The sequence below is a fragment of the Bolinopsis microptera genome, chromosome 11, assembly GCF_026151205.1.
Source record: "Bolinopsis microptera isolate Bmic1 chromosome 11, MBARI_Bmic_1.0, whole genome shotgun sequence".
Taxonomy (NCBI): domain Eukaryota; kingdom Metazoa; phylum Ctenophora; class Tentaculata; order Lobata; family Bolinopsidae; genus Bolinopsis; species Bolinopsis microptera.
In genome coordinates, this window is record NC_087082.1 from 11,275,574 (window position 1) to 11,299,512 (window position 23,939).

General features: G+C 40.1%; 3 protein-coding genes across 5 annotated transcripts in view; 1 reads left to right on the forward strand and 2 right to left on the reverse strand.

Moving 5' to 3' along the window:
- LOC134822799 (protein ABHD13-like) overlaps positions 1-23,939 on the reverse strand; it is a 948,842-nt gene that overhangs the window by 488,838 nt on the left and 436,065 nt on the right. The gene's annotated exons all lie outside the window — the stretch shown is intronic.
- Positions 1-23,939, forward strand: part of LOC134823321 (peptidyl-prolyl cis-trans isomerase NIMA-interacting 4-like) — a 70,916-nt gene that overhangs the window by 11,132 nt on the left and 35,845 nt on the right. The window lies entirely within an intron of this gene.
- On the reverse strand, positions 1,455-23,259 carry LOC134822960 (ion-translocating oxidoreductase complex subunit C-like). 3 transcript variants are annotated; one of them, XM_063834243.1, is made up of 11 exons: positions 23,164-23,259; positions 6,819-6,915; positions 6,509-6,650; positions 6,004-6,150; positions 5,668-5,880; positions 5,313-5,369; positions 3,489-3,577; positions 3,097-3,228; positions 2,899-2,956; positions 2,558-2,648; positions 1,455-2,339 (listed from the first exon to the last, which is right to left on the reverse strand). In XM_063834243.1, exons 1-11 carry the CDS (start codon positions 23,243-23,245, stop codon positions 2,068-2,070), a joined length of 1,380 nt encoding a protein of 459 aa, XP_063690313.1. In that variant the 5' UTR covers positions 23,246-23,259; the 3' UTR covers positions 1,455-2,067. The 3 variants fall into 3 exon arrangements, with proteins under 3 accessions (XP_063690313.1, XP_063690315.1, XP_063690314.1); XM_063834245.1 differs by lacking the exon at positions 23,164-23,259 and adding an exon at positions 16,276-16,329; XM_063834244.1 differs by lacking the exon at positions 5,313-5,369.

The window sequence follows — 23,939 nt, forward strand, 5'->3', positions numbered from 1 at the left end:
AATATTTGTTCCAACTCGGCGCGCGTCCTGGTAGGTTATAAACCTACAAGTTGTTGCTTGGCCGGAATAAAAGCTAAAAACCTTGGAGGACTTGAGATTTCGCCGCTTCGAAGCGCCGCCCGAACTAGCAGAGCCACGTGCTCTCGTTCACATAGCCATGTGTATACGCGTACTGCGTAACGCGCTTGTTTCACAAGCGGTCGCACGCTACTGCAAGCGAGAGGGCTCTGGTTAGAACAAACGATCTCGATGGGTTGACATCGTCAATCAACTAAAAACCATTCAATGGTCAGCGCGCGCGTCTTACGGCATAGGGTTTCAGCAATCAGCATATGCTTCAGTTCTAGTTAGGGATCAGATTGTAGTGTGCAGTGTTTAGTTGAAGCGCGATGCACTACTGGGCCGGGCCGCGCGCGCATCCAATAATGCTTTTCACAACCACCGTATGCAGATCGGCGAGATGCAAAGGATTGACATCGTCAATCAAAGTGTTTAGTTTTAGTTAGGGTTTCGAATAGTTATTCAGAGCCACCTAGCGATTGTAGGTTTATAACTTCATATAGCCATGTGTCTACGCGTACTGCTTGTTTCGGCGGTCGCCCGCTACTGCAAGCGAGAGGGCTCTGGTTAGAGAAAGTTTATAACCTACTTGTCATACTCATACGTTCATACGTTGTATGACCCGTCGCGCACGAGTGCGCGCCCCCCCCCCCCCCCGTATCGTCTCCCCCTGTATCGTCGAAACTCTACACTATAGTGAAGCGACAGTGGGGTCGCCACGTGATACAATAACCTACCAGGACGCGCGCCGAGTTGGACTTGTCGAACAAACATTTTAAGAGTATCACCCGTTAACCTAGCTGCTAGCGACGACGTGTTTAAAAAGTCGCGTGACCAGTGACAGTCGAGTGTAGAGTGATTAATCATCTGTCATCATCCGGTTTTATTCGAAATCAGCGTAAAAACTTAATTGGTATAGCTTACTTAAACTTTCACAATCCCGCAGCTTACTCATAGTCATATATAAAGATTTGGGAGCAAAAGTATTTTACATTAACAACTTAACATAAAAGTGCAGTGGTAGATTTTAAATAAAAAATTCTTCAAATTACAAATTAAGAGTTGTTTCATCAAAAGATTATTTAACGGGTGATACTCGTGAAAAATTTGTTCCATATATTATGGACCGTCGACAAGTCCAACTCGGCGCGTGTCCTGGTAGGTTGTAAACCTACAAAAAAGAGCGTTAAATCACTCTACATTTGAGCTTCGGAATTTTTTATAAAGAAACTGACGCTCACAGTAATCAGCTATTTTTTTTGTATCACTATCACGTCGTGACCCCCATTGTCGTTTCACTTATTGAAAGTCACGATACAGCCGCACACTCGGCAGGCCTACAAGTACAACGTGAGGCAACTATTTTGTATTTGAAATCAAGTAATAGAATGGCATCATTTGAATGAACTATACAAATTTTGCAATCAATAAATAGTAACATTAGGGGGATAATAAAGAGGAAAAGTTAGATCAAATATAATGTAAGATAAATTTAAAAACTGTTTCAGTCACAAAATACACCATTTTAATCTTACTTTAATCACTCTTACCAAAGCTATGAGTACAGGTCATCTGAATATCATACACTACTAGCAGGGTAAGTTTGCAAGGGACAAACAAATTGTAGTTTAATTCACTAAAATCTAAGCTTCTAATAGGTTAAGATTGTTGGCATACGGTTCAATTTTCTGATCGGTCTACCGTCTATAGCTGATTTTAGAAATCCAGAAAGATTAAACAAAAATAGTCAAAAATACTATGTAGAGTGACTAGGTTTTACTAATATTAATATTATGTGAAATTGATAAACGCATGCGCTAATCTAAGAATCAATATCATTCTGAAGCTTCAAATGGGCCTGTTAGGAATCTACGACACTCACGATAATTATTGGCTTAAATCAAATTCACTAAAACTGAAAACATTGTTCGATCATGGCATGATATTCCAACCTAGCACTTTCTATCTGGGACAGTTTATGTAACAACCCTCTTATTTCTTATGTCTTTATATCCTGGTTGCCCTACTTCTTGTTTTCCTAAGATTCTTCCCGCTGAGGTGCTCCTGAATGAGCTTGGTCCGGGAGCGAGTGATCTTAGTATCGGTGTCCGGTGTGTCCGGGACGACGTCCCTTAGTCCAGGCCGCTCCGGCGGAGGGATCAGCTCCGGTGTACTGATCTGAGATTTGTGGAGCTTTCGTTTGCCTCTTTTTGGCTCAGGTTGTGAAGGCGTTGCGAAGTCGCTGTCACTTTCTGATACGGAGATAGGAGCAGCTTTTCCTGGAAATGTCCAGTGTTAAAAGAACAATATAAGTACATTGTACATGATAACCGCCTCCTTCAAGGTTAAAATCTAAATTAGTATAGTCCACCTGAATCAAACTGTAACCACTATCACGTATTCAAAAATTACTATCCCTGACAGAAAAATGGGAACAAGAATCGATTAATTATTTACCGTAATTAAAACTATACAAAATTCATAATTAAGTTATTACCTCGCTTGGATTGTCTGGGCGATGAACCAGTAAGCAAATCTTTCAATCCTTTTAAAGTAGCTTTTCTCTTCACACCGACGGATCCTGGAGTCTGTAAAATCGAGAATTTAGTTTCTCCGAAAATGGCCTGTTACACAAATTTACAAGAACTGTGAAGGCTGGAGGACTTGGTTCAAGATCTTGATGTAAGCTCTCCCATCCATGATTACCCCTCCAGACTCCTCCGACTGATCCATAATCCATAAATTTTTGTAAAGAATGATCAGATATACATGAACTGACAGGTATCATCTATTTGAGTATCACCAATTTAAATCCGTCAAATACTTTCAATTACTTACAGCAAAGTTATCGGACGATGGTGACTCCTCTATGGGCTGAATGCGACTCTTCTTCGACCTAAGTAATATCTATCGTTCAAAAAAATAACATTTTAAAGACACTCGCGAAATTAAATGACTTAGATGACAAGTACCGAAAGTTAGTAAATTAATATTTATTTCTACCTAATGAAACCAATTAATTCTAACCAAATGAACCTGTTGGTATTGAGAGTTTTATTGATGAGCACTTGAGAGGTCCGTCTAGAAGCTGTCTTAACAACCGGTCTTTTGCCGCTTGTTCTGCTACCACCAACATTTGATCCTGACCTGCGTTGACCTGACGACCGTCTGAAATACAAGGTCAGGAACATATTTCTCAAAATATACCGGTTAATTGTAAGCGAATTTTTAATAGCTATCAAATTTTCTTGACATTCCTATCGTTCCATTATAAGTACATAAATTATCTTATCCGTTTTTTCTCAAAACAGCTTCAAAACCTCAATTTAAAACAGTCATTCTGGCAAAATGTTTCAAAAGTGAATTTGAAGTGGTAATTAATTTGTAGACACCTGGACTGACACGAACACATTGACAAGGGAACCAACCTGGAATGATTTAGAGCGGATGTTCGAGATGAGGGTTTGTTTGATATCCTATTGGAACTTCTCGAGGATTGAGTTGATTCTCTGCCTCCCTGTAAATTATACATAAATTATCTTTACTTTTTAGCTTTGAGTTGAAAAGACTAATTTATCGCATGCAATGTTAAGAACGTTTGTGCGAATGTTACGTAAAAATAACATTGGGTTGGGAAATGTTTTGAAAAATGCATAATCCGCACAATTGTGTGTACAATGCAAATGCACTGAAGAGATGCGTCATCAGCAATAATCGACAGTTGAAATGCTTTAACAGTTCGCATGATTCTTCAGCTAAAAATGCAGCATACGTTTAAAACCAACGAACAGTTTTGACTGTAGATTGATAACGATCATGCTGAAAAGTCAGAGGCATGGCAGCATGCGTGCGGAGCGGGTATAGGACACTATAGCGGAAGTCACGGGGGCGTAGGACACGAGGGCGGAGGTCACGAGAGCGAAGGTCACGAGGGCGAAGGTCACTAGGGCGAAAGTCGATCACATGACACAAGGGCAGAAGTTTCCTAAAACGATCACATGACTCACTTTATCATGGAAATATACACCTCCTAAATTTTGGACTAGTAATACTACAAAACCTGCAACATCACAGAACTTACTTCTAATTGTATAAATTATGTTTCAATCATTTTAGTGATCCTGATTTCGAATTCCTTGTAACTTTACTCACAAAACACACATGGTTATAGAGAACTTCGAACGCTCAACAATTTTCCAGCTCGAACACAAGGATCCCCCTCCCCCTTGCCCTTGGCCTTGTATACATTTTTCAAATATCATTAATATGGTACTAAACGTGTTGCCTTTCCAAGCTCAAAGTAATCATGAATCATGTAAAAATATTTCCAAAATTAATAAGTTTTCATGTTTCCTATCCTGATTTCGAAGTCCAGACCTCACCCTCGGGCCTCGATACACGATCTTGGAGTCGAAGCTTTCCATTTGTAATGCAATCTCGGAGGGCAGGCCACCCCTATGCAATAAGAGCTCGGAAGCGGGGAGTCTGTCTTTAGAGTTACGTATCGAGAATGACTCTGGCCGAAAATTGTCTAAGTCAAAAATTTTTTAATTTTTCCTGGAGACCACTTTTCTGCAGTGTTCAATGTTCATGTTACTCTGATCATTATGAGCCGAAAATTTTTTTTCAGGACCTAGCCCTCAAGAATTTGTCCTGAAAATTAATGGAATTTCTGATTGATCCGGCCAAGCACCTTCAAAGTCCACCATGATTCGGTCTGGAGAAAAGGAACCAAGGTTTTTGAGGGCGTCGAATGCTTCCTTCTATTAGAAGTAAGTTGTGTGATGTTGCAGGTTTTGTAGTATTACTAGTTTGTAGGTTTACAACCTACCAGGACGCGCACCGAGTTGGACTCGTCGACGGTCAATATATGGAACAGATATTTTACGAGTATCACCCGTTAATTACTAGTTCAACATTTACAATTAAGGACGGTGTATATTTCCATGATAAAGTGATTTATGTGATTGTTTTAGGAAACTTCCGTCCTTGTGTCATGTGATCGACTTTCGCCCTTGTGTCTTTCGCCCTCGTGTCCAACTTTTTTTAGGAAACTTTCGCCCTTGAGCTTGGGTCCTTTGCCCTCGTGACCTCCGCCCTCGTGACCGATTCCCGTGCATTTCAATGCTAAGAGTGGAAAAATGTTTAGAATGTTTAAATGCTTAGAAGTAAGAATTTCAGGACACTAAGGTACGAAAGGTAAGAATCTAGAATTCAATCGTCGGTGCACATAGTCACATGGTCACAAATACCTTAACCTGCAACCGTGAGCTTCTTCTCACGGGAATCTGTATGTAATGTAACAAGGACTGAAATATTTCACGTATCTCTAAATTCATTAATCATTAGTCCCAATCTCTCAATCATGTCACGTTTATTCATCATGCCAAACCCCAACTTATAGACTGTGACATTAGAAGCTTATATATCGGAAGCGGAAGATATGCCCTTAGAATGCTAAAAATCTGGAAAAGCGCACCATTGATGATGATTTTAAAATTCTTAAAGCTTGAAAAGCATAGCAAATAAATAATCAAAAAATTGCCAAATTTAAAAATCACAAGAACGATAGAAAATCAAAAATAACGTCCAAAAGTTTCTTCCCACCTCGTCCAGTTCAGCGGACACTTGTTTGCTTCTCTTCGTCTCCATACATTCCATCTCCCTTTTCAACTCAGACACGTTTTGTTCCAGTTCAATGCTTCGTGCCAGAGCGGTGGAGACAGTTTCTTGCTGTTCCTTGTTTCGTTTTTCTGTGCTCGCCAGCTCCGCTCGCAGCTCCGCAAACTTGGTTTCTTTCTCTGATATCGCTTCGTCTATCTGCGAAATGAGTAAATGGGAATTATTTATTTTTCATTTGCAGTAATTCCATTTTTCATGAAGAAAAAATGAAAAAAAATGTGGCTTCGACTTCGAATTTTTAGATAAATCAAATTATCAAACCTGAGATTTGAATTTCTCAAACTCCGCCCGGGTCTCATCCCGGTCAGTTTCCATCTGTATAACCATGTCTGCCATCTCTGTCAACTTCCTCTTGCTCTCCTCGCTCAACCGTATATACTCCTCTGAGCCCATCGCCGGGCTCAGGCACTAAAGACATAGGATGTAATTCATTCAAATTATCATCATTCAAAAATTGAAATGTGATCAAATGAACGAGCATGAAACGTAGGTTAATTGGAGGCAGGTTTATGACCAATTTGAGAACATGTTGCATTGTTCAGAAATTCTCAAAGGATTTGATTCAAAATATTACCCCTTGCTGAAGAGAAATGAAGGGATAAGTTTGTAAGTTCTACACTTTTGTAATTAAGACGGACTGCTGGATATTGTATTTTTAAGACGTATTAGTAATTAAATTTAAAATCGGTAAGATTAGTTATAAGTTAATAAGTTAATACATACTTGTTTGATTCATTAATCACAAAAATAAAATTTCTTAACTCACATCCACAGCGACCGTAGCGACAGTATTCTGCTCCAAATTCTTGATGAGCATATCTTTATCTTCAAGAAGTTTTTCTAGAGCTGATATTTCTTTTTCTTTCTTGTTTGATATCATCTTCACAGCCTTTTCTTTTTCATCGTACCTAATAAAAGTTTGTTGGATCTTAGCAATATTACACTAAGAGAGGCGCTAAATAGATAAAATTATCTACATTGGCGTGAAAACCGAGATATTCAAGAACGCGATCATCTTAAAAGATGAAATAGAACTTGGCAATCATTAACTTAATCAATTTTATTATTGAACAAACCAATTCCTGAGCTCAATATCCTTAGCGTCGATGGTGTCCTTGTGTTTTTTAAGTTCATCAGTCATCTTGCGCTGAGCTGCAGCTAGCTCAACCTTCACTGAGGAATAATGGAGTTTAGTTACCGGTAGTTGAATCTAAGATGGCAAGTACGTACGGTACAGGGCTTTAAGTACGTACGGTACAGCTACTTTTAAAGGTACGTACCGTACAGGCCCTATTATATACTATATATTTTTTTCCCAAAAAAGTCTGTACCCTATATTATAGGGTACAGACTTTTTTGGGAAAAAAATGAAACTTTTTTCGAAGTTGGGGGGGGGGTCCAACCCGATCAATTCCGATCATTCCGATCCCGATTTTGGCCTCATCAACCCTCATATCGGAAAAATCGGGAAAATTTAAATCTTCCCTCTGAGGTTTCTAGGCGATATAGGTAGCTATTTCTGTACTTAAATATGACAAGAAATCGATTGGTGGTGGTCCCAGAACTCCAAAATGGTATCTTGTTCCAAACAAGAATCGTTTCGTCCGAAAAACAACACAATGTCGAATCAACTCTTGTTTGACAGAAACATCCACCCCGGTCCACAATTGAAAGAGGTACGGTTGGTAATAACAATCGTAACAAATAGCGAACGCTTTAGTAACTTTTGATTTAAATTGTCTCCACAATTTGTCTCCACAATTTGTAACAGGCTATCTGCAGAAATGGGTAGCACGGTTAATGACTGGTCCTTTCTCAAACTTCCAATCCTCAGTTAGATACAAAGAATAGTCTACACAATTTTCAATAACATTAAAAGGGATGAAAATCACTTTATTTATCAAAATCTTTATTTATCATGTAACAACTTTTCCATAGTACTGGAGAGTAAAACTCTATTAAACAAAAACATTCTCGAGCACATTTTGAGTCAGTAACAGTAACATGTCAATATGTTACAGACTCAAATGCGTTTAAAAACATTTTAGTAACAATAAATTGTGTAAACTGATGAGGAGGAGGAGGACTGAGGAGAAGGAGGACTGAGGAGGACAGAGGAGGAAGACTGAGGAGGACCAGGACGAGCACTAGGAGGATGAGGACGAGGACTAAGGACGAGGACTAGGAGGATGAGGACGAGGACTAAGGACGATGAGGACGAGGACTAAGGACGAGGAGGAGGACGACTGAGGAGGAGGACTGATTAGGAGGAGGACTGATTAGGAGGAGAAGGAAGAGAAGAAGGAGGAGGATGAGGAAGAGAACTGAGGAGGAGGAGGAGAAGGAGGAAGACTGAGGAGAAAGAGGAGGACCGAGAAGGACTGAGGAGGAAGAGGACTGAAGAGGAGAGGGAGGACTGAGGAAAAGGAGCAGGATTGGTGGAGGAAGACGAGAAGGAGGAGAAGGAGGAGGACGAGAGCGAGGACGAGGAGGAAGACTGAGGAGGGGGACTGTTAAAAAGGAGAAGGACGAGGACTGAGGAGGAGGACTGAGGATGAGGAGAAGGAGGACTGGGGGAGGACTAAGGACGAGGAGGACTGAGGAGGAGGACTGAGGGGATGAGGAGGAGGAGAAGGAGGACTGGGGAGGACTGAGGAAGAGGAGGACTTAGGGAGGACTGAGGAGGAGGAGGACTGAGGAGGATGATGAGGAGGAGGACTGAGGATGAGGAGGAGGAGAAGGAGGACTGGGGAAGGACTGATGAGGAGGAGGACTGGGGGAGGACTGAGGAGCAGGAGGATGACTTAGGAGTAGGAGGAGAAGGAGGAGAAGGAGGAAAAGGATGAGAGGGAAGAGGAGGACTGAGGAGGAGGAGGGGGAGGACTTAGGAGTAGGAGGAGAAGAAGGAGAAGGAGGACTGGCGAGGAGGAAGACTGACGAGGAGGAGAAGGACTGCGGAGGAGGAGGACTGAGGAGAAGGACTGCGGAGGAGGACTGACGAGTAGGAGGAAGAGGAGGACTGAGGAGGAACAAGATGAGGACTGAAGAGGATGAGGAGGATGAGAAGGAGGACTGGGGGAGGACTGAGGAAGAGGAGGACTTGGGGAGGAGGATGAGGAGGATGAGACTGATGAGGACGAGGAGGACTGAGGAGGAAGACTGAGGAGGATGTGGACGAGGACTAAGGACGAGGACTAGGAGGATGAGGACAAGGGCTAATGAAGAGGAGGAGGACGACTGAGGAGGAGGACTGATTAGGAGGAGAAGGAAGAGGAGAAGGAGGATGAGGAGGAGGACTGAGGAGGAGGAGGATAAGGAGGAGAACGAGGAGGAGGATGAGGAGGACTGAAGAGGAGGAGGATAAGGAGGGGAATGAGGAGGTGGAGGAGGACGAGGAGGAGGACTCAGGAGGAAGACTGAAGAGGAGGATGATGAGGATGAGGACTGAGGAGGAATACTGAAGAGGACGAGGACTAAGGACGAGGAGGAGGACGACGACGACTGAGGAGGAGGAATGATTAGGAGGAGAAGAAAAAGGAGAAGGAGAAGGAGGAGGATGAGGACTGGGGGAGGACTGAGGAGGAGGATAAGGAGGAGGAGGACTAAGGACGAGGACGAGGACGAGGACGATTATGAGGAGGACAGAGGATGAGGACTGATGAGGAGGAGGATGAGGAGGAGAAGGAGGAGGAGGACTGGGGGAGGACTCAGGAGGAAGAGGATGATGACTGAGGAGGAGGATGAGGACTCAGGAGGAGGACTCAGGAGGTGGACTCAGGAGGTGGAGGAGGATGAGAAGGACTCAGGAGGAGGAGGACGATTATGAGGAGGACTGATGGGGAGGAGAAGGAGGATCAGGAGGAGAAATGAGGATGAGGAGGAGGAGAAGAAGAAGGAGAAGGAGAAGGAGGAGGACTGGGAGTAGGACTGAGGAGGAGAAGGGGATTGAGGAGGAAGGTGAGGAGGACTGAGGAGAAGGACGAGGACGAGGAGTCAGGAAGAGGACTGAAGAGGACTGAGGAGGAGAAGGACTCAGGAGGAGGAAGACTTAGGAGGAGGAGGAGGAGGACATCTAAATGTTTTGTCTGTTTTTGTCCGTTTTTGTCCGCCCTACTTTTTGTCCGTTTTGAAAATACAGGGTACCGAACGGACACAAAACATGATCCCCCAGCCAAGCATGTGTTACGATTTGTTTGGGGCTGGCTTTTACACCAGTCAATGTTTACTCAAAATATATAATAATTGTAATAATCAATATTAATCCCCGAAGGGCACGCAAATTACATGCCATCGAACTCATAGTTATTTCGTCTAGATTTTATCAGTTGATTCTGATGACCCTGATCTGCAAACACATTTAAAAGCTTAAACGTTTATATAAAATTCTTTACTTGATAATACTGTCGTAGGTGTTTTATCAGTATAGGTTTGCGCTAGTTGGCAGTGAAATATGGAATGTGCTGTCAGGATGGCACGATAAGTGATTTAGATGGGATATAATAGTGAAAGTTGAGCTGCATAATATGTTAGGTTGCTATTAAGTGTCGGCTGTTCTAATGGTGTGCTAACCGTCTAGTTTTACTTATTCCTTAGGTTATTCTCGGTAGTTGATTTGTTGAGTGCCTGATCTTGCTGATTTACGTAGCCCGGGTAAATTATGTAACAGAAAAGCTGGCCATTCTTCATCGTTTCCTGAGCTTTGTAGTTCTATCATTACACGCTTTGCTGATTTCTTATAAATGCTTATTGAGAAAATGCTAGATGGGCAAGTTATGCGACTAATGTTGTGCTCGGTAATAGCTAATATAGGACCTTTATACAGAACACTAGCGCGTAGATCTGGTTGAGAGTACGTTGTTAGCCAGTCGATATTGTCGTCATAAGATGTGCCATACTTTGGTAAATCGGGAGGAAATAAGTCTTTTATCGACGACGGCAGAAGGCCAGGCATGTAATTTATCTTGTGCATCAGAGTCAGAGCATTTTTTATGATTACCCCGTGTACAGTTAATATTTCGTACTCTTTAAACGTAGCTTTAGTATGATCCGGAAGTTTACCATCTTTGTAATAGTAATTCACGTAACCCGGCATAACTGCTCGTATTCCTTGTTTTTGTTTAGTGAACAGTGAGTTAATATGAGATTTTGCAGCAAAACCCCAAACGAGCGAACAGAAATTTAAGTGAGATTGTACAAAACTTTGGAAGATCTGTAAGCGTGCTTTGATTGGTAATTTGCGTTTTATTTTGAACATAACACATATAAACCGTGACATTTTTGTTTTGACAGCACGAATGTGGCTGGCCCAGTTTAGTTTGTCGTCGACGATAACTCCTAAAAATCTGGCCTCCGTTTTGCGTTCAATAGGATTTGCGATACAAATGTACTTGACTATACATTTAAGGTGCAGTGTACTAGTGATATTATGGTATGTTTAAAGACCGGACCACAAAATATAACCCGGTACCTAGTGTTGTACTAATACATAATAACAAGTAACAGGGATAAAATTAATGAGCAGAAACAATCGATCTCACGTCAAGAGGCCAAAGCACTCGGGTCTGGGAGTACATGACAACTCCAACTAGTAGTGAGCATACTAGCCCCTGCAGTGGAAAAACACATAAAACATACTATTGGAATGTCCAATTAGTTCGTTTTCTCATAACAATATAGCATATGTAGGGGTTCTGGTTGAATTATATCACTTCTGAGAGGTTTTAGAGATCGATTCTCTAAAATTTCTCAATTTTCCGATTTTTCCGATTTTTCCGATTCCGATTTTGGCCTCATCAACCCTCATATCGGACATCGGGTTGGACCCCCCCCCCCCCCCCCCCCCCCCCCCCCGAAGTTAGTGGAGTACTTGCAATGTTCCTTTAGTATTATCATAATTTTATTTGAGGTAGTAGTCGAAGAGGAACATGAATTATTAAGATAGTAAATTAACAGTGAGAGATAAAAATTAACAGTGACAGATAAAATCAGTATCACATTTTAATGTGCTTATTGGAGTAAATAAACACTAGTTTTTCAGCAAGCTGAGGCTTCAGCCTCAGCCTTCTTTTATTCATATAATAAGATATTCATATAATAAGATATTCGTAGTCTCTAAAGTTTGTTTCACACATTAATGAGGATGCGCTAAAAATCGCGTAAACAACATCTGCCAACTTTTTCAACCAACATAATTCAAAGCGCCAAATCCAATGTCACATGGTCCAACCCTTCTTGCTTCTGGAACATTCTTGTACAACTGCTCTAAATCTAATGGTATAAATTGAAATGCAGCGATGAGCGAATTCAGCTTCCATGAAAGTTGTCGTGTGAACGTGGTTTTTGTGCATCTTTTTGCAATTGCAAGCATTAAGTACCTTTCAGCCCAAGTTTAAAAGTACGTACCGTACAGCTATTTTTAAAGGTACGTACCGTACGTACTTGCCATCTTAGAGTTGAATGTGATGCCCGGTTTGATTCATGTTATCAACTTTATATGAACTGCATGTGTATTGTATAATCTTATAATGAATTATGCCGGTAGCCTTACGGATGTAATCCGACCCCGAAGCGCCTAATACTGTTATATTGTTACAAAAAGGATGTGAATTGTAAACGCAGCTACGGCGTGTTATTGTCATTACAAGAGTGATTCATTCCACTTGAGGGAATGCGAGTCAGATAACGAGACATTTAAGATACAGTGTGATCGAGAGTTCATTACCAAACGCGACCCATTAATGACTCATTCACTGCGGGTTCTGCCTGCCACTTCTTCTTTTTCATTATTAAAAAAAAAAACATATTAAAAAATGTATACACTATACATTATACATGCAAGTATCAGTGTAGTGGTTAAGATTGCCAGTTGACTGACTTGTTAAAGTTTTGACTCTATTTGATACTAGCAATATATTTATGTAATTAAAATTAGGTGTAGATTTTTTTCTTTTTGAACATCGAGTAATGGTAAATATACTAAATAAGTAGTGGAAAATAATTTAGCGATTGAAAAATAAATAGCGTAAATAATTTTTCATTTGATCATCAACCTAAGGCGCTCATAACAAATACATTTGAGGTCTAACTACCATTGAAGAACAAAAATAACAGTTTTTCCCGATATTTTGTCGACGGGAACATTTTTCTGCATCATAGCGAAAGAACACAATTTTGGCTGCTGATTATAATAAGCATAATAAAAACAAGTTCCTATTAGTTGAATGTGATGTGCAATGTCCTGAGTGTAATAACATACTAACAAGTCAGTAGTCATTATAAATAATATTTAAATAAATTCTTAAGTTCTAATTAGATTAATCAAACCAAGCAAAGAGTTATCATCAATCGTCCAACCCCTTGTAGTGAGCTGTTCATCATCTAGTAGAGAGTCTTTGACTAGTGTAGGAACTCAAAGAGACACAGTAATCTCGATTCTTTTGTCTTCAGTAGTGTACGAGCACTGTGGTCCCGGGCTTACCTCCATTTTGGCGTTGCAAATGGAGTCACGACTGGCATAGGCGGAGTTAAACGTCGTTTAGCGGGCGCCCAACGATCCTCCCTCCCAAATTGCGTGTGCTCTAACATTTACTACACATTCTAACATTTACTACACATTCTAACATTTACTACACATTCTAACATTTACTACACATTCTAACATTTACTACACATTCTAACATACATTATGCAATATTTAAAGCGGTCACTGGTGACACTTATCACATTGTGTAAACTGTAGACTCTTCTGTAGTTTTATTTGCTCCAGCAATTAAACTGTTAAAGTCCGTTTTGAGTAGTTTGTATGGTAACTGTACACTGTACACTGTACACTGTACACTGTACACTGTACACTGTACACTTTACACTGTACACTGTACACTGTACACTTTACACTGTACACTGTACACTGTACACTGTGTAATGTGTAATGTACACTGTGCAATGTACACTGTACAATGTACAATGTACACTGTACAGTGCAGTATATTCCAAATGTTACTATGTTGTTATTATGAATTCAATTCAGGCCACGAAAAGAAAGAAGAAACAACTTCGTTCCGTTTGAAAATATTAAGCTTCATTTTTAAGTTCTTGCTGTCGTTTTGATGCATTATTGTAAGCAGGATTCCTAGCAGGAACCCGTCAAACCTTTAAGACTGGTGTCAAGACTCTTTTGTGGCCGGATCAGTTTCCTACCCTAAAGTCTCCCAGTGAAAATAATTATTACCTATTTAATTCGCGTTTTTGACACCACTTGGGGGTCCAAATTTTGGGTACTAAAATTCTTATTCCTTGGCCAATTTTCGATTTTTTCATGCTGATTTGAAGGCCATTAAAGCATTTGAATCAGTTAAAAAAGTTTCAGTTTTATATCTTGTACGGTTTTTGCGGAAACCCGTGTTAAAGTTGATGCCGTGGTGTCAGTAAAATGGTGCGGATAAATAAATAGGTGGTAATCCTGCGCGGTCGATCGCTTATTTCGAGACGTAATACAGCTTAAAAGTTGAAGACAAGTTCAATCAAATGGACCTTTAGACACTTATTCATCTTTCGTGCAATTATCTTGAAGTAAAGTTTTTTAGAATGGAAATACTTTTAGCTTTACTGATGAAAGTTTCACGATGTTCTAGAGTCAACGTCATCCATTTAAGTGACAAAAGGACGCTACATGTCACAGAATGACTTGATTTTCCGTTAAAAGTAGCCATTAGGTAACTTCATGGCCTTAGCAATGTTTATTTCGTGTTGGAAGTAAATTATAAGCTCTCTGTGGAATTTGGCTAAACGTGGTATTGACGAAATTTACGAAATTACGTATAAATTGACAAAATGGCGACAAAATGGCGTACAAGGTCAAAATTTGTAACGGAAACGAAACAGCGCGCCAAACAAGGTAGACTGACTGATACATTTCTCACGTGCGATAGCTCTACTGCGCATTCCACAGACATGTGGGCACCATTTCACTGAAACTTTGGTTGTTTTGCGCCGTTGCTAGCTGGAGTTATATTTCAAAATGTGTGCGAGTAGGCGTGTTTCTGACTTGACTTATATTATTGCGTTTATCAAATACACGGATATTTGTAAACTTATCATACTTTATGCTATCGTTTGGAAAAGTTATTTGTACATAGATTCCAGAAATTTTCATGATTGCATCATTTTATTACAATTTATCATGAGCTTTTGAAAACAGTCCGACGCTGAGCCCAAATTTCAGCAAAATAACGCCGTTTTTTCGTAACACTTTTTTTGATTCAATGCCGTTTTAAAATCACAATATTCCAACAATGCAACTTTTCCCAGAATTATGGCCGTGTGTTCTGATCTCATCATCGTTAGAACTATACCATGATACCAAAAATTTGTAAATCCGAGAAACAAAATGATTATTGATTATCACCTAAAATAAATATATATATATATATATATATCGTCTCGCTTTATATATAGTAAGATGATTGTAATTCCAGTCCCCAATCAACTGCAGTAACAAAAACTGCGATGAGAAACATTTTAAACAATACAACCCCTCAGCTCCAGTAGGAAGAAGAGTAAAAACTAGTTTATGACCTCAGAAACAACGGAAGGAAAAAGCTTTTGTTTCTGGGGAAGAAAGGTGCAGGCAAAACTGCCCTCTGTAATGCACTTTCAAAACCAATCGGAGACAAAACAAAAATTTTCCCCAAAAGTACTAATATTAACATCGGAAACACAGGAACTATTCTTTCAAACGCAAGTTATTTGGGTTTACCCGAAAAGAAAGCATCATTCATTGATACAGTGGGGTTCGATAGCACAGAAAAGAGCAACACTGAAATAGCACAATTTATAGTGAAACTGAAGGAGTGCTGTGATTTCATCAACGTTTTCGCAGTGGTCCTTAAATCGATAAATACGATGGTCTAAAGGAAGCAATATATAAAGCGGAAAAAGAAATCAAACAACTTCAAGATCAGGTGACAAACTTAACAGAAGACAAAGAACGTCAGGAAAAGATTATAAAAAGGACTGAGGAGGAAGCAGCGTGATAAAGAGAAAGTGAAAGAACCGCAAAGGAAGACGCTGCTTGTCTTCAAGCGAAGGTAGAAGATGCAAGAAGGAATAGAGACTTTGAGTTAGTCGACCGTCTACGCCCGCAAAAGGAGAGGTCTCTGCAGGACATTGTTATGTATCGTGAGCAAAGAGAAAGATCTGAGAAGGAAGGCGCTGATGCTAAGTGGAAATATAACTTACTTTGTGCTATTTTGGCAGTGCTTGCAGTAGGTGTAGCAGGATTAGCAGGTGCAACAATGGCTGGGACATTTGATGTTGAAAATTTAGTAACACAAGTTGCGCCTTACTTGATTCCAGTTATTGTTGAAATTTTCAAAAACAGTTTCCCCATGGGGAAACTGTTTTTTGGGGCCCCAGTTTGGTTTGTAGGCTTCAAATCTTATTGGGTCAAATTACTGAAATCATTTTTTTCGTATGTAGCTGATACTAAGTTATTAGAGTATATTAACTAATTCTATTTTTTAAACAGCAGCATACTTTACCAGTTTTCAGTGATATAGACTCGTCACCATTCCGAATGATAGGCTAAAAAATATTTCGCTTTAATTAATTTATTCAACTTTCATTTTCCATATCATAGAAATTCAGTATTCATTTGTCGACTTGAATCGATCTAAGTTAAAACTGAGTTTCTCTAATAACCCTTAACAGTTTAACATTAACAATCAAGTACCATCTATGATGATGTGATGTGTTCGGTGATTGAATTCAAATGAAAATTGTGTCATTGTGTCAAACAAAGATTTAACATAAGAGCTCAACATTTCTCCAGTCAATTAATTACAATCAACAAGTTTTAAGAAAATTCCTGAATATTATGATTCATGAAAAAGGATTCGGCCATTGGACTGAAATGGAAAATTGTTTTCCATCTGTCTATATCGCTATTCGCTCATTGTTGTTTTGTGTATGATATAACTTAGAGGGTTGAGGTCCAACTATGAACTATCGATGAACAACTGCAATGTATCCCTCAAATTCGCATTATATAAAGATCACAAAGTTTTGTTTCTCAAAATTCTCGCGAATTCGAAAATTTCAAACCAACTAAACAAAGGAATTGAAGGTTCGGCAAGAGAAAAGAATAACACAAATATTTCAACGTACGTCGTATAAGGTTCCTTTTGTTAATGTTTGACTGACTATATTTCAGCAGCTATATCTAAATAAAGATCATCACACCTCACAAGCTAATTTTCTGGTTGCAAAACTTTGAAGGGAATGCCACTCTCGAATTCCTTCACAAAATGGAGCCTGATACTGGCCTGCTACTTGCACTCCACCCTCCAGATGGAGGACAGTACTACAAAGGACTGCCTGTACCAGCAGAGAGTGATAATATCCGCGCCCTACCTGGAGTTTGCAATCTCGCCAGGTCTGACATGTTGGAAGTATTGTTATTACTTGGAGAACTGCACTGCCATCTCCTTTGCACTCGAGACCTCCTCACTCTGTAGTTTGTACGATGAACGCCATCTGGGCTTCGAAAATGCTCGCTATGACAAAAACGTATCCATCTACTCGGGGAAGAGGACATGTCTGCAGCTGGTGGAGGTTCAACAGCAATTTAAAATGGCGAGAAAAGACGGGATCTACATCCGGCAAGTGAAAACAGGGATGTGTTTGAAGGTAAGTTCGGTGCCCTGGAGTTGGGGAGACGAAAAGCTGACCTGGTCAAAGGACTGCAGGGCTAATAACACTACATCCAATCTGTGGCGCATCAACAAACTGGAGAAGATCGCCAAGGGCTACATCGTCAGGATAACGGACATGGATTCAAGGAAGTGTGTGACTGTGAGGGTGATGTCACATGAGCATGAGATGTATTCTCTGGTGGTGCTGAAGGACTGCTCGCATGAAGAGGAAGAGAACCAGAAGATGATAATGTCACCTATTGATGTGTTGTCTGGCATGGGAAAATGGAACATAATGAGGCAGGATACCTACGCATTCGTTACAGTCACTCCACGGAGTAATCCCAGGAACGATCTGGATCTTTTGATCGGGTTTGTCATGGTGGAGCAGGAGGGCTTCTGCGAGCGGCTCAATGTGACACACGCAACTCTGCTGCTGGACAGCTCCCAACCTCTGCATTTACCAGGGGAAACAATACCAGTGCTGTGTGATCTGGGATACAGAGTCAAGGTTGCGGGAGGGTATTCCCACTATACAACCACCAAGTGTTCCAATGATATGGTGGTTCCGGAGTGCGTCAAAACAGAGTCTGTTGACTGCAAAGAAGCTTCTGGAATGGTGACCATACCATCGACTGTCTTTTACTCCGTGATAGTTGTAATAGTGCCAGCTCTGCTTCTTTTTTTCATACCTGTTGCCTGTGTTCAGCGGAAGCGGATACAGTTCCTACAGTCCCAACCAACTATCAATATCCCACTTCGAGAGATTTCCCCGGGAACTCAGAAATAAACGGTTTTCTTTAGACCACAAAGCTATTTCCGGACGTTCTTTTGTTTTCCTGTTGATTGTTTCTTTTTGCAATTCTATTTAGATTTTTCAATGAGTTTTTGAGATATTTAATTACATGGCTGAGTTAGTATAATGAATAGATTCAACAGATCTTGCCAGAGTATTATAAAAAATATATAAGAAAAATATGGCTGAGTTAGTAATTATTACTTCATTAATCCCCCCTCCCGCCCTACACACCTGCTTCCTAACCTGTATCTTTTTACAGAGGTGTACCTAATCTTGAAACTGAAATCGCGGCCGGGACCGGGACCAGGATTTTCACGATATTTCTATGTTGAAATGGAAAATTTTATTTTTTTAAATCTTCGGATGAAGATGAGCCTAAAATCTAATCAATCCTTCGATTTTCATTTCGATTAGTTCGATTCTTAACGTTCGTTTCATTTGTCTAAGTCAAAGTAATAATATGAATTTGAAGCTAAATTGGATTAAAAAGATCAAAATTTTGTTTTAAAAATCCTGGCTAATACAGTGGCATAACGAAGGGCCCCATCGACCCCGCTGTGCGGGGGGGGGGGGGGGGGGTGGCGCAATCTTAGGGGGGCGCCAAATCATCGTTTGAATGTGGGACAATTTCTAAAACTTAACTATGGTACTAGCAAAACTGCGCGTTTTGCTCTAGAAACACAATTTTTTTAGAGATTTTACGGGCATATCCTCTAAAATCATCTAATTTGTTATATTTTAGGGAGGGGCACTAAAAGGGGAGGGGGCGCCAACAGGGGGGTGCTTTTTTGGCATGGGCACCAACAGGCAACGTTACGCCACTGGGCCGGGACAAAAACGCCAAATCCCGGTCGAGCTCTGATCTTCACATCACGATTCATACTTTCAACATACTACGTCGTTTTTCAATTCAGAGGAATAAATGTTACAAATGGCATTTATCTATATACAATTTTACGGTCAATCCTTTTTCCAGTGACATCAAACTCAGCTCAGTAAGTATATCGATTCATGATGATACTGGTTATTGTTATGTATCATTTAATTACAGAAGCATGAAGAGCTTGTAGTCTTCTGTATGCGTAAGGGCTGCAATCACCTTCGGATTGCAGGTTGCATGTCAAGATTTTTTTCTATTCTGTCGAGGGGGAAAAGGTACAGGAGAAAACATACTCTACGATCAACTTAAAAAGATCTTTGAACTGGAAACTAATCTCAATCTACCTTTTCTAATAATTAATGCAAAATTCGAAACTACCGAAGATGATCAAAGGACCAGATTTGAGAAAAATATCAAAACCCTATACAACATTCTGATCGACACTAACAGATTTAACACCTCTGTTGATGGTATCATGAAGGTCATCGATAAATACGATGGTCTAAAGGAAGCAATATATAAAGCGGAAAAAGAAATCAAACAACTTCAAGATCACGTGACAAACTTAACAGAAGACAAAGAACGTCAGGAAAAGATTATAAAAAGGACTGAGGAGGAAGCAGCGAAATTAAGAGAAAGTGAAAGAAACGCAAAGGGAGACGCTGCTTGTCTTCAAGCGAAGGTAGAAAATGCAAGAAGGAATAGAGACTTTGAGTTAGTCGACCGTCTACGCCCGCAAAAAGAGAGAGCTCTGCAGGACATTGCTACATTGTTATGTATCGTGAGCAAAGAGAAAGATCTGAGAAGGAAGGCGCTGAAGCAGTGAAGCTAAGTGGAAATATAACTTACTTTGTGCTATTTTGGCAGCGCTCGCAGTTGGAGGTGTAGCAGGACTAGCAGGTGCAACAATGGCTGGGACATTTGATGTTGCGCCTCACTTGATTCCAGTTATTGTTGAAATTTTCAAGAAACAGTTTCCCCAGTTTGGTTTGTAGGCTTCAAAGCTTATTGAGTCATATTACTGATATCATATTTTTTTGGTATGTAGCTGATACTAAGTTATTAGAGTATATTAACTAATTCCATTTTTTAAACAGCAGCATACTTTACCAGTTTTAGTGCCATAGACTCGTCACGATTCTGAATGATAGGCTAAAAACATATATTTCTTTAATTAATATTCGACTTTTATTTTCCATATCATAGAAATTCAGTATTCATTTGTCGACTTGAATCGATCTAAGTTAAAACAGAGTTTCTCTAATAACCCTTAACAGTTTAACATTAACAATCAAGTACCATCTATGATGATTTGATGTGTTCGGTGATTGAATTCAAATAAAATGACGAATGTGTCAGTTCAAAATACTTCAAATAAACATTTAACATAAGAGCTCAACATTTCTCCAGTCAATTAATTACAATCAACAAGTTTTAAGAAAATTCCTGAATATCATGATTCATGAAAAAGGATTCGGCAATTGGACAAAAATGGAAAATTGATATCCATCTGTCTATATCACTCATTGCTGTTTTGTTTATTGATATAACTTAGAGGGTTGAGGTCTAACTATGAACTATCGATGAACAACTGCAATGTCACAATGTTTTGTTTCTCAAAATCTAGGAGCGTCGTCGCGAATTCGAAAATTTCAAACCAACTAAACAAAGGAATTGAATATACGGCAAGAGAAAAGAATAACACAAATATTTCAACGTACGAGGCTCCTCTTTTCCTTTTGTTAATGTTTGACTGACTACAAAATCTTTTCGCAGCTATATCTAAAGAAAGATCATCACACCTCACAAGCTAATTTTCTGGTTGCAAAAACTTTGAAGGGAATGCCACTCTCGAATTCCTTCACAAAATGGAGCCTGATACTGGCCTGCTACTTGCACTCCACCCTCCATTTGGAGGACAGTACCACAAAGGACTGCCTGTACCAGCAGAAGGTGATAATCTCCGCGCCGTACCTGGAGTTTGCAATCTCGCCAGGTCTGACATGTTGGAAGTATTGTTATTACTTGGAGAACTGCACTGCCATCTCCTTTGCACTCGAGACCTCCTCACTCTGTAGTTTGTACGATGAACGCCATCTGGGCTTCAAAAATGCTCGCTATGACAAAAACGTATCCATCTACTCAGGGGAGAGGACATGTCTGCAGCTGGTGGAGGTTCAACGGAAATTTGAAATGGCGAGAAAAGACGGGATCTACATCCGGCAAGTGAAAACAGGGATGTGTTTGAAGGTAAGTTCGGTGCCCTGGAGTTGGGGAGACGAAAAGCTGACCTGGACAAAGGACTGCAGGGCTAATAACACTACATCCACTCTGTGGCGCATCAACAAACTGGAGAAGATCACCAAGGGCTACATCGTCAGGATAACGGACATGGATTCAAGAAAGTGTGTGACTGTGAGGGTGATGTCACATGAGCATGAGATGTATTCTCTGGCGGTGCTGAAGGACTGCTCGCATGAAGAGGAAGAGAACCAGAAGATGATAATGTCACCTATTGATGTGTTGTCTGGCATGGGAAAATGGAACATAATGAGACAGGATACCTACGCATTCGTTACAGTCACTTCACGGAGTAATCCCAGGAACGATCTGGATCTTTTGATTGGGTTTGTCATGGTGGAGCAGGAGGGCTTCTGCGAGCGGCTCAATGTGACACACGCAACTCTGCTGCTGGACAGCTCCCAACCTCTGCATTTACCAGGGGAAACAATACCAGTGCTCTGTGATCTAGGATACGGAGTAAAGGTTGCGGGAGGGTATTCCCACTATACAACCACCAAGTGTTCCAATGATATGGTGGTTCCGGAGTGCGTCAAAACAGAGTCTGTTGACTGCAAAGAAGCTTCTGGAATGGTGACCATACCATCGACTGTCTTTTACTCCGTGATAGTTGTAATAGTGCCAGCTCTGCTTCTTTTCTTCATACCTGTTGCCTGTGTTCAGCGGAAGCGAATACAGTTCCTACAGTCCCAACCAACTATCAATATCCCACTTCGAGAGATTTCCCCGGGAACTCAGAAATAAACGGTTTTCTTTAGACCACAAAGCTATTTCCGGACGTTCTATTGTTTTCCTGTTCATTGTTTCTATTTTGCAATTCTATTAAGATTTTTCAATGAGTTTCTGAGATATTTAATTACATGGCTGATTTAGTATAATGGGGGGGGGGGGGGGGGGGGGGGGGGGGGGGGTTCCAGGGGAACTTTAGGGAGTTTTGGGGAACTTTTTTTTGGGGAACTTCAGGAAACCTGGGGGACTTTCCCAAAGTTCCCCAAAAAATTATCAATGAAACAAATAATTTTGGGGGAATTTTGGGGAACTTTTTTTTGGGGAACTTCAGAAAGTTCCCCAAAATTCCCCAAAGTTCCCCAAAAAAATTATCATGCCAAAAAAATTATCATGCTGCAAGTATCAACAAGTAAGTTAAGATTATACCTTATAATAACATACATGTTAACATTAATGGGTATTAATGTATATTAGAGAAATTTTGAATAATTTGAATAATTTTGAATAATTTTGAATAATTTTGAATAATTTTGGGGAATTTTGGGGAACTTAGGGGAGTTTTGGGGAACTTTTTTTTGGGGAACTTCAGAAATCTTGGGGGACTTTCCCAAAGTTCCCCAAAGTTCCCCTTGGACCCCCCCCCCCCCCCCCCCCCCCCCCCCCCCCCCTATAATGAATAGATTGAACAGATCTATGAAAAATATATAAAAAAAATATTCAATTTTTAAAGTAAGAAACTTCCTTTTTAGAGAAAAAGCTCTCGAAATAACTTAGGTTTGAGATGAACTTTTTAAGTAGGAAATTATAGAATTAAGCAAGCAGGGTTGATTAAGGACAAGGAACAGGACTAATTAAAAGTTATTTTTTACTGCGAATTATTATTTTAACCGTTGATTTGTTTAATTTTTGTTTAATGCTTTGACAGTTTGACAAATACAAGTAGTTTTCGTCAAATTTTGCAACACATTTTGACCAATTTTCGACTTAAAGTTGCTGCTACTATTAATTAATTGGTTCATTACCTCTATCTGCCTCCTGTTTGTTGAGCTCACACCCCACCCTCAGCTTGTTAACTTGTCTCTCCAATTCTGCTGTGTTCCCCATCGTTAAAGTGGAGTTTTCAGATTACCACCTGACAGTTAATTGTGATTGATTTTGCGTAAATCACAATTTTTTACTTGTTATTTGTCTAAATGTGATAATTGCTGTCGCTATGAAAATTAAAAAACAAAAACTTAGGATAATCTTTTACACAAAGTAAGTATCTCTACTATAATTCAGAGAATTTATTTCTGCTGTCTGTACGACCGCCCACGTGCAAATTAGATGAAAAATAGGTAGTTGCGTAGTAACCATAGTAACGAGGATTGTTACACGCACGTGCACGTGCAATGATTGTTTTAACGTCATTTTAATCGGTTTTGTTGATATTACGCTGTGTTTAGTACGAGCAACATTTTATTTGGCTGTATCTTCGGTTGTGTAGGATATTTTTTGACGCGATTTAAACTTACTAACAAAGAATAATATTAGCGTCCTCCCTGTGACCACGGGTTTTCTAGTTTTAATATAAAGTAAGTGATAACTAATTTCGCCATCAAACCTGCGCTCTACCGGCAGCGGTATCCACATTCCACTCGTACTACCAAATAATCAACTATTTAATTGAACAGTAGACATGGATACTGGTGGGGAAGTGAGCCATGTTTTTTTCAGACACGTGACATTGGTTCGTTAATCCAATTGGTCGCTGTTGGGACCCCAATAGGTTATGGGTATCACGTGTCACAGAAAATAT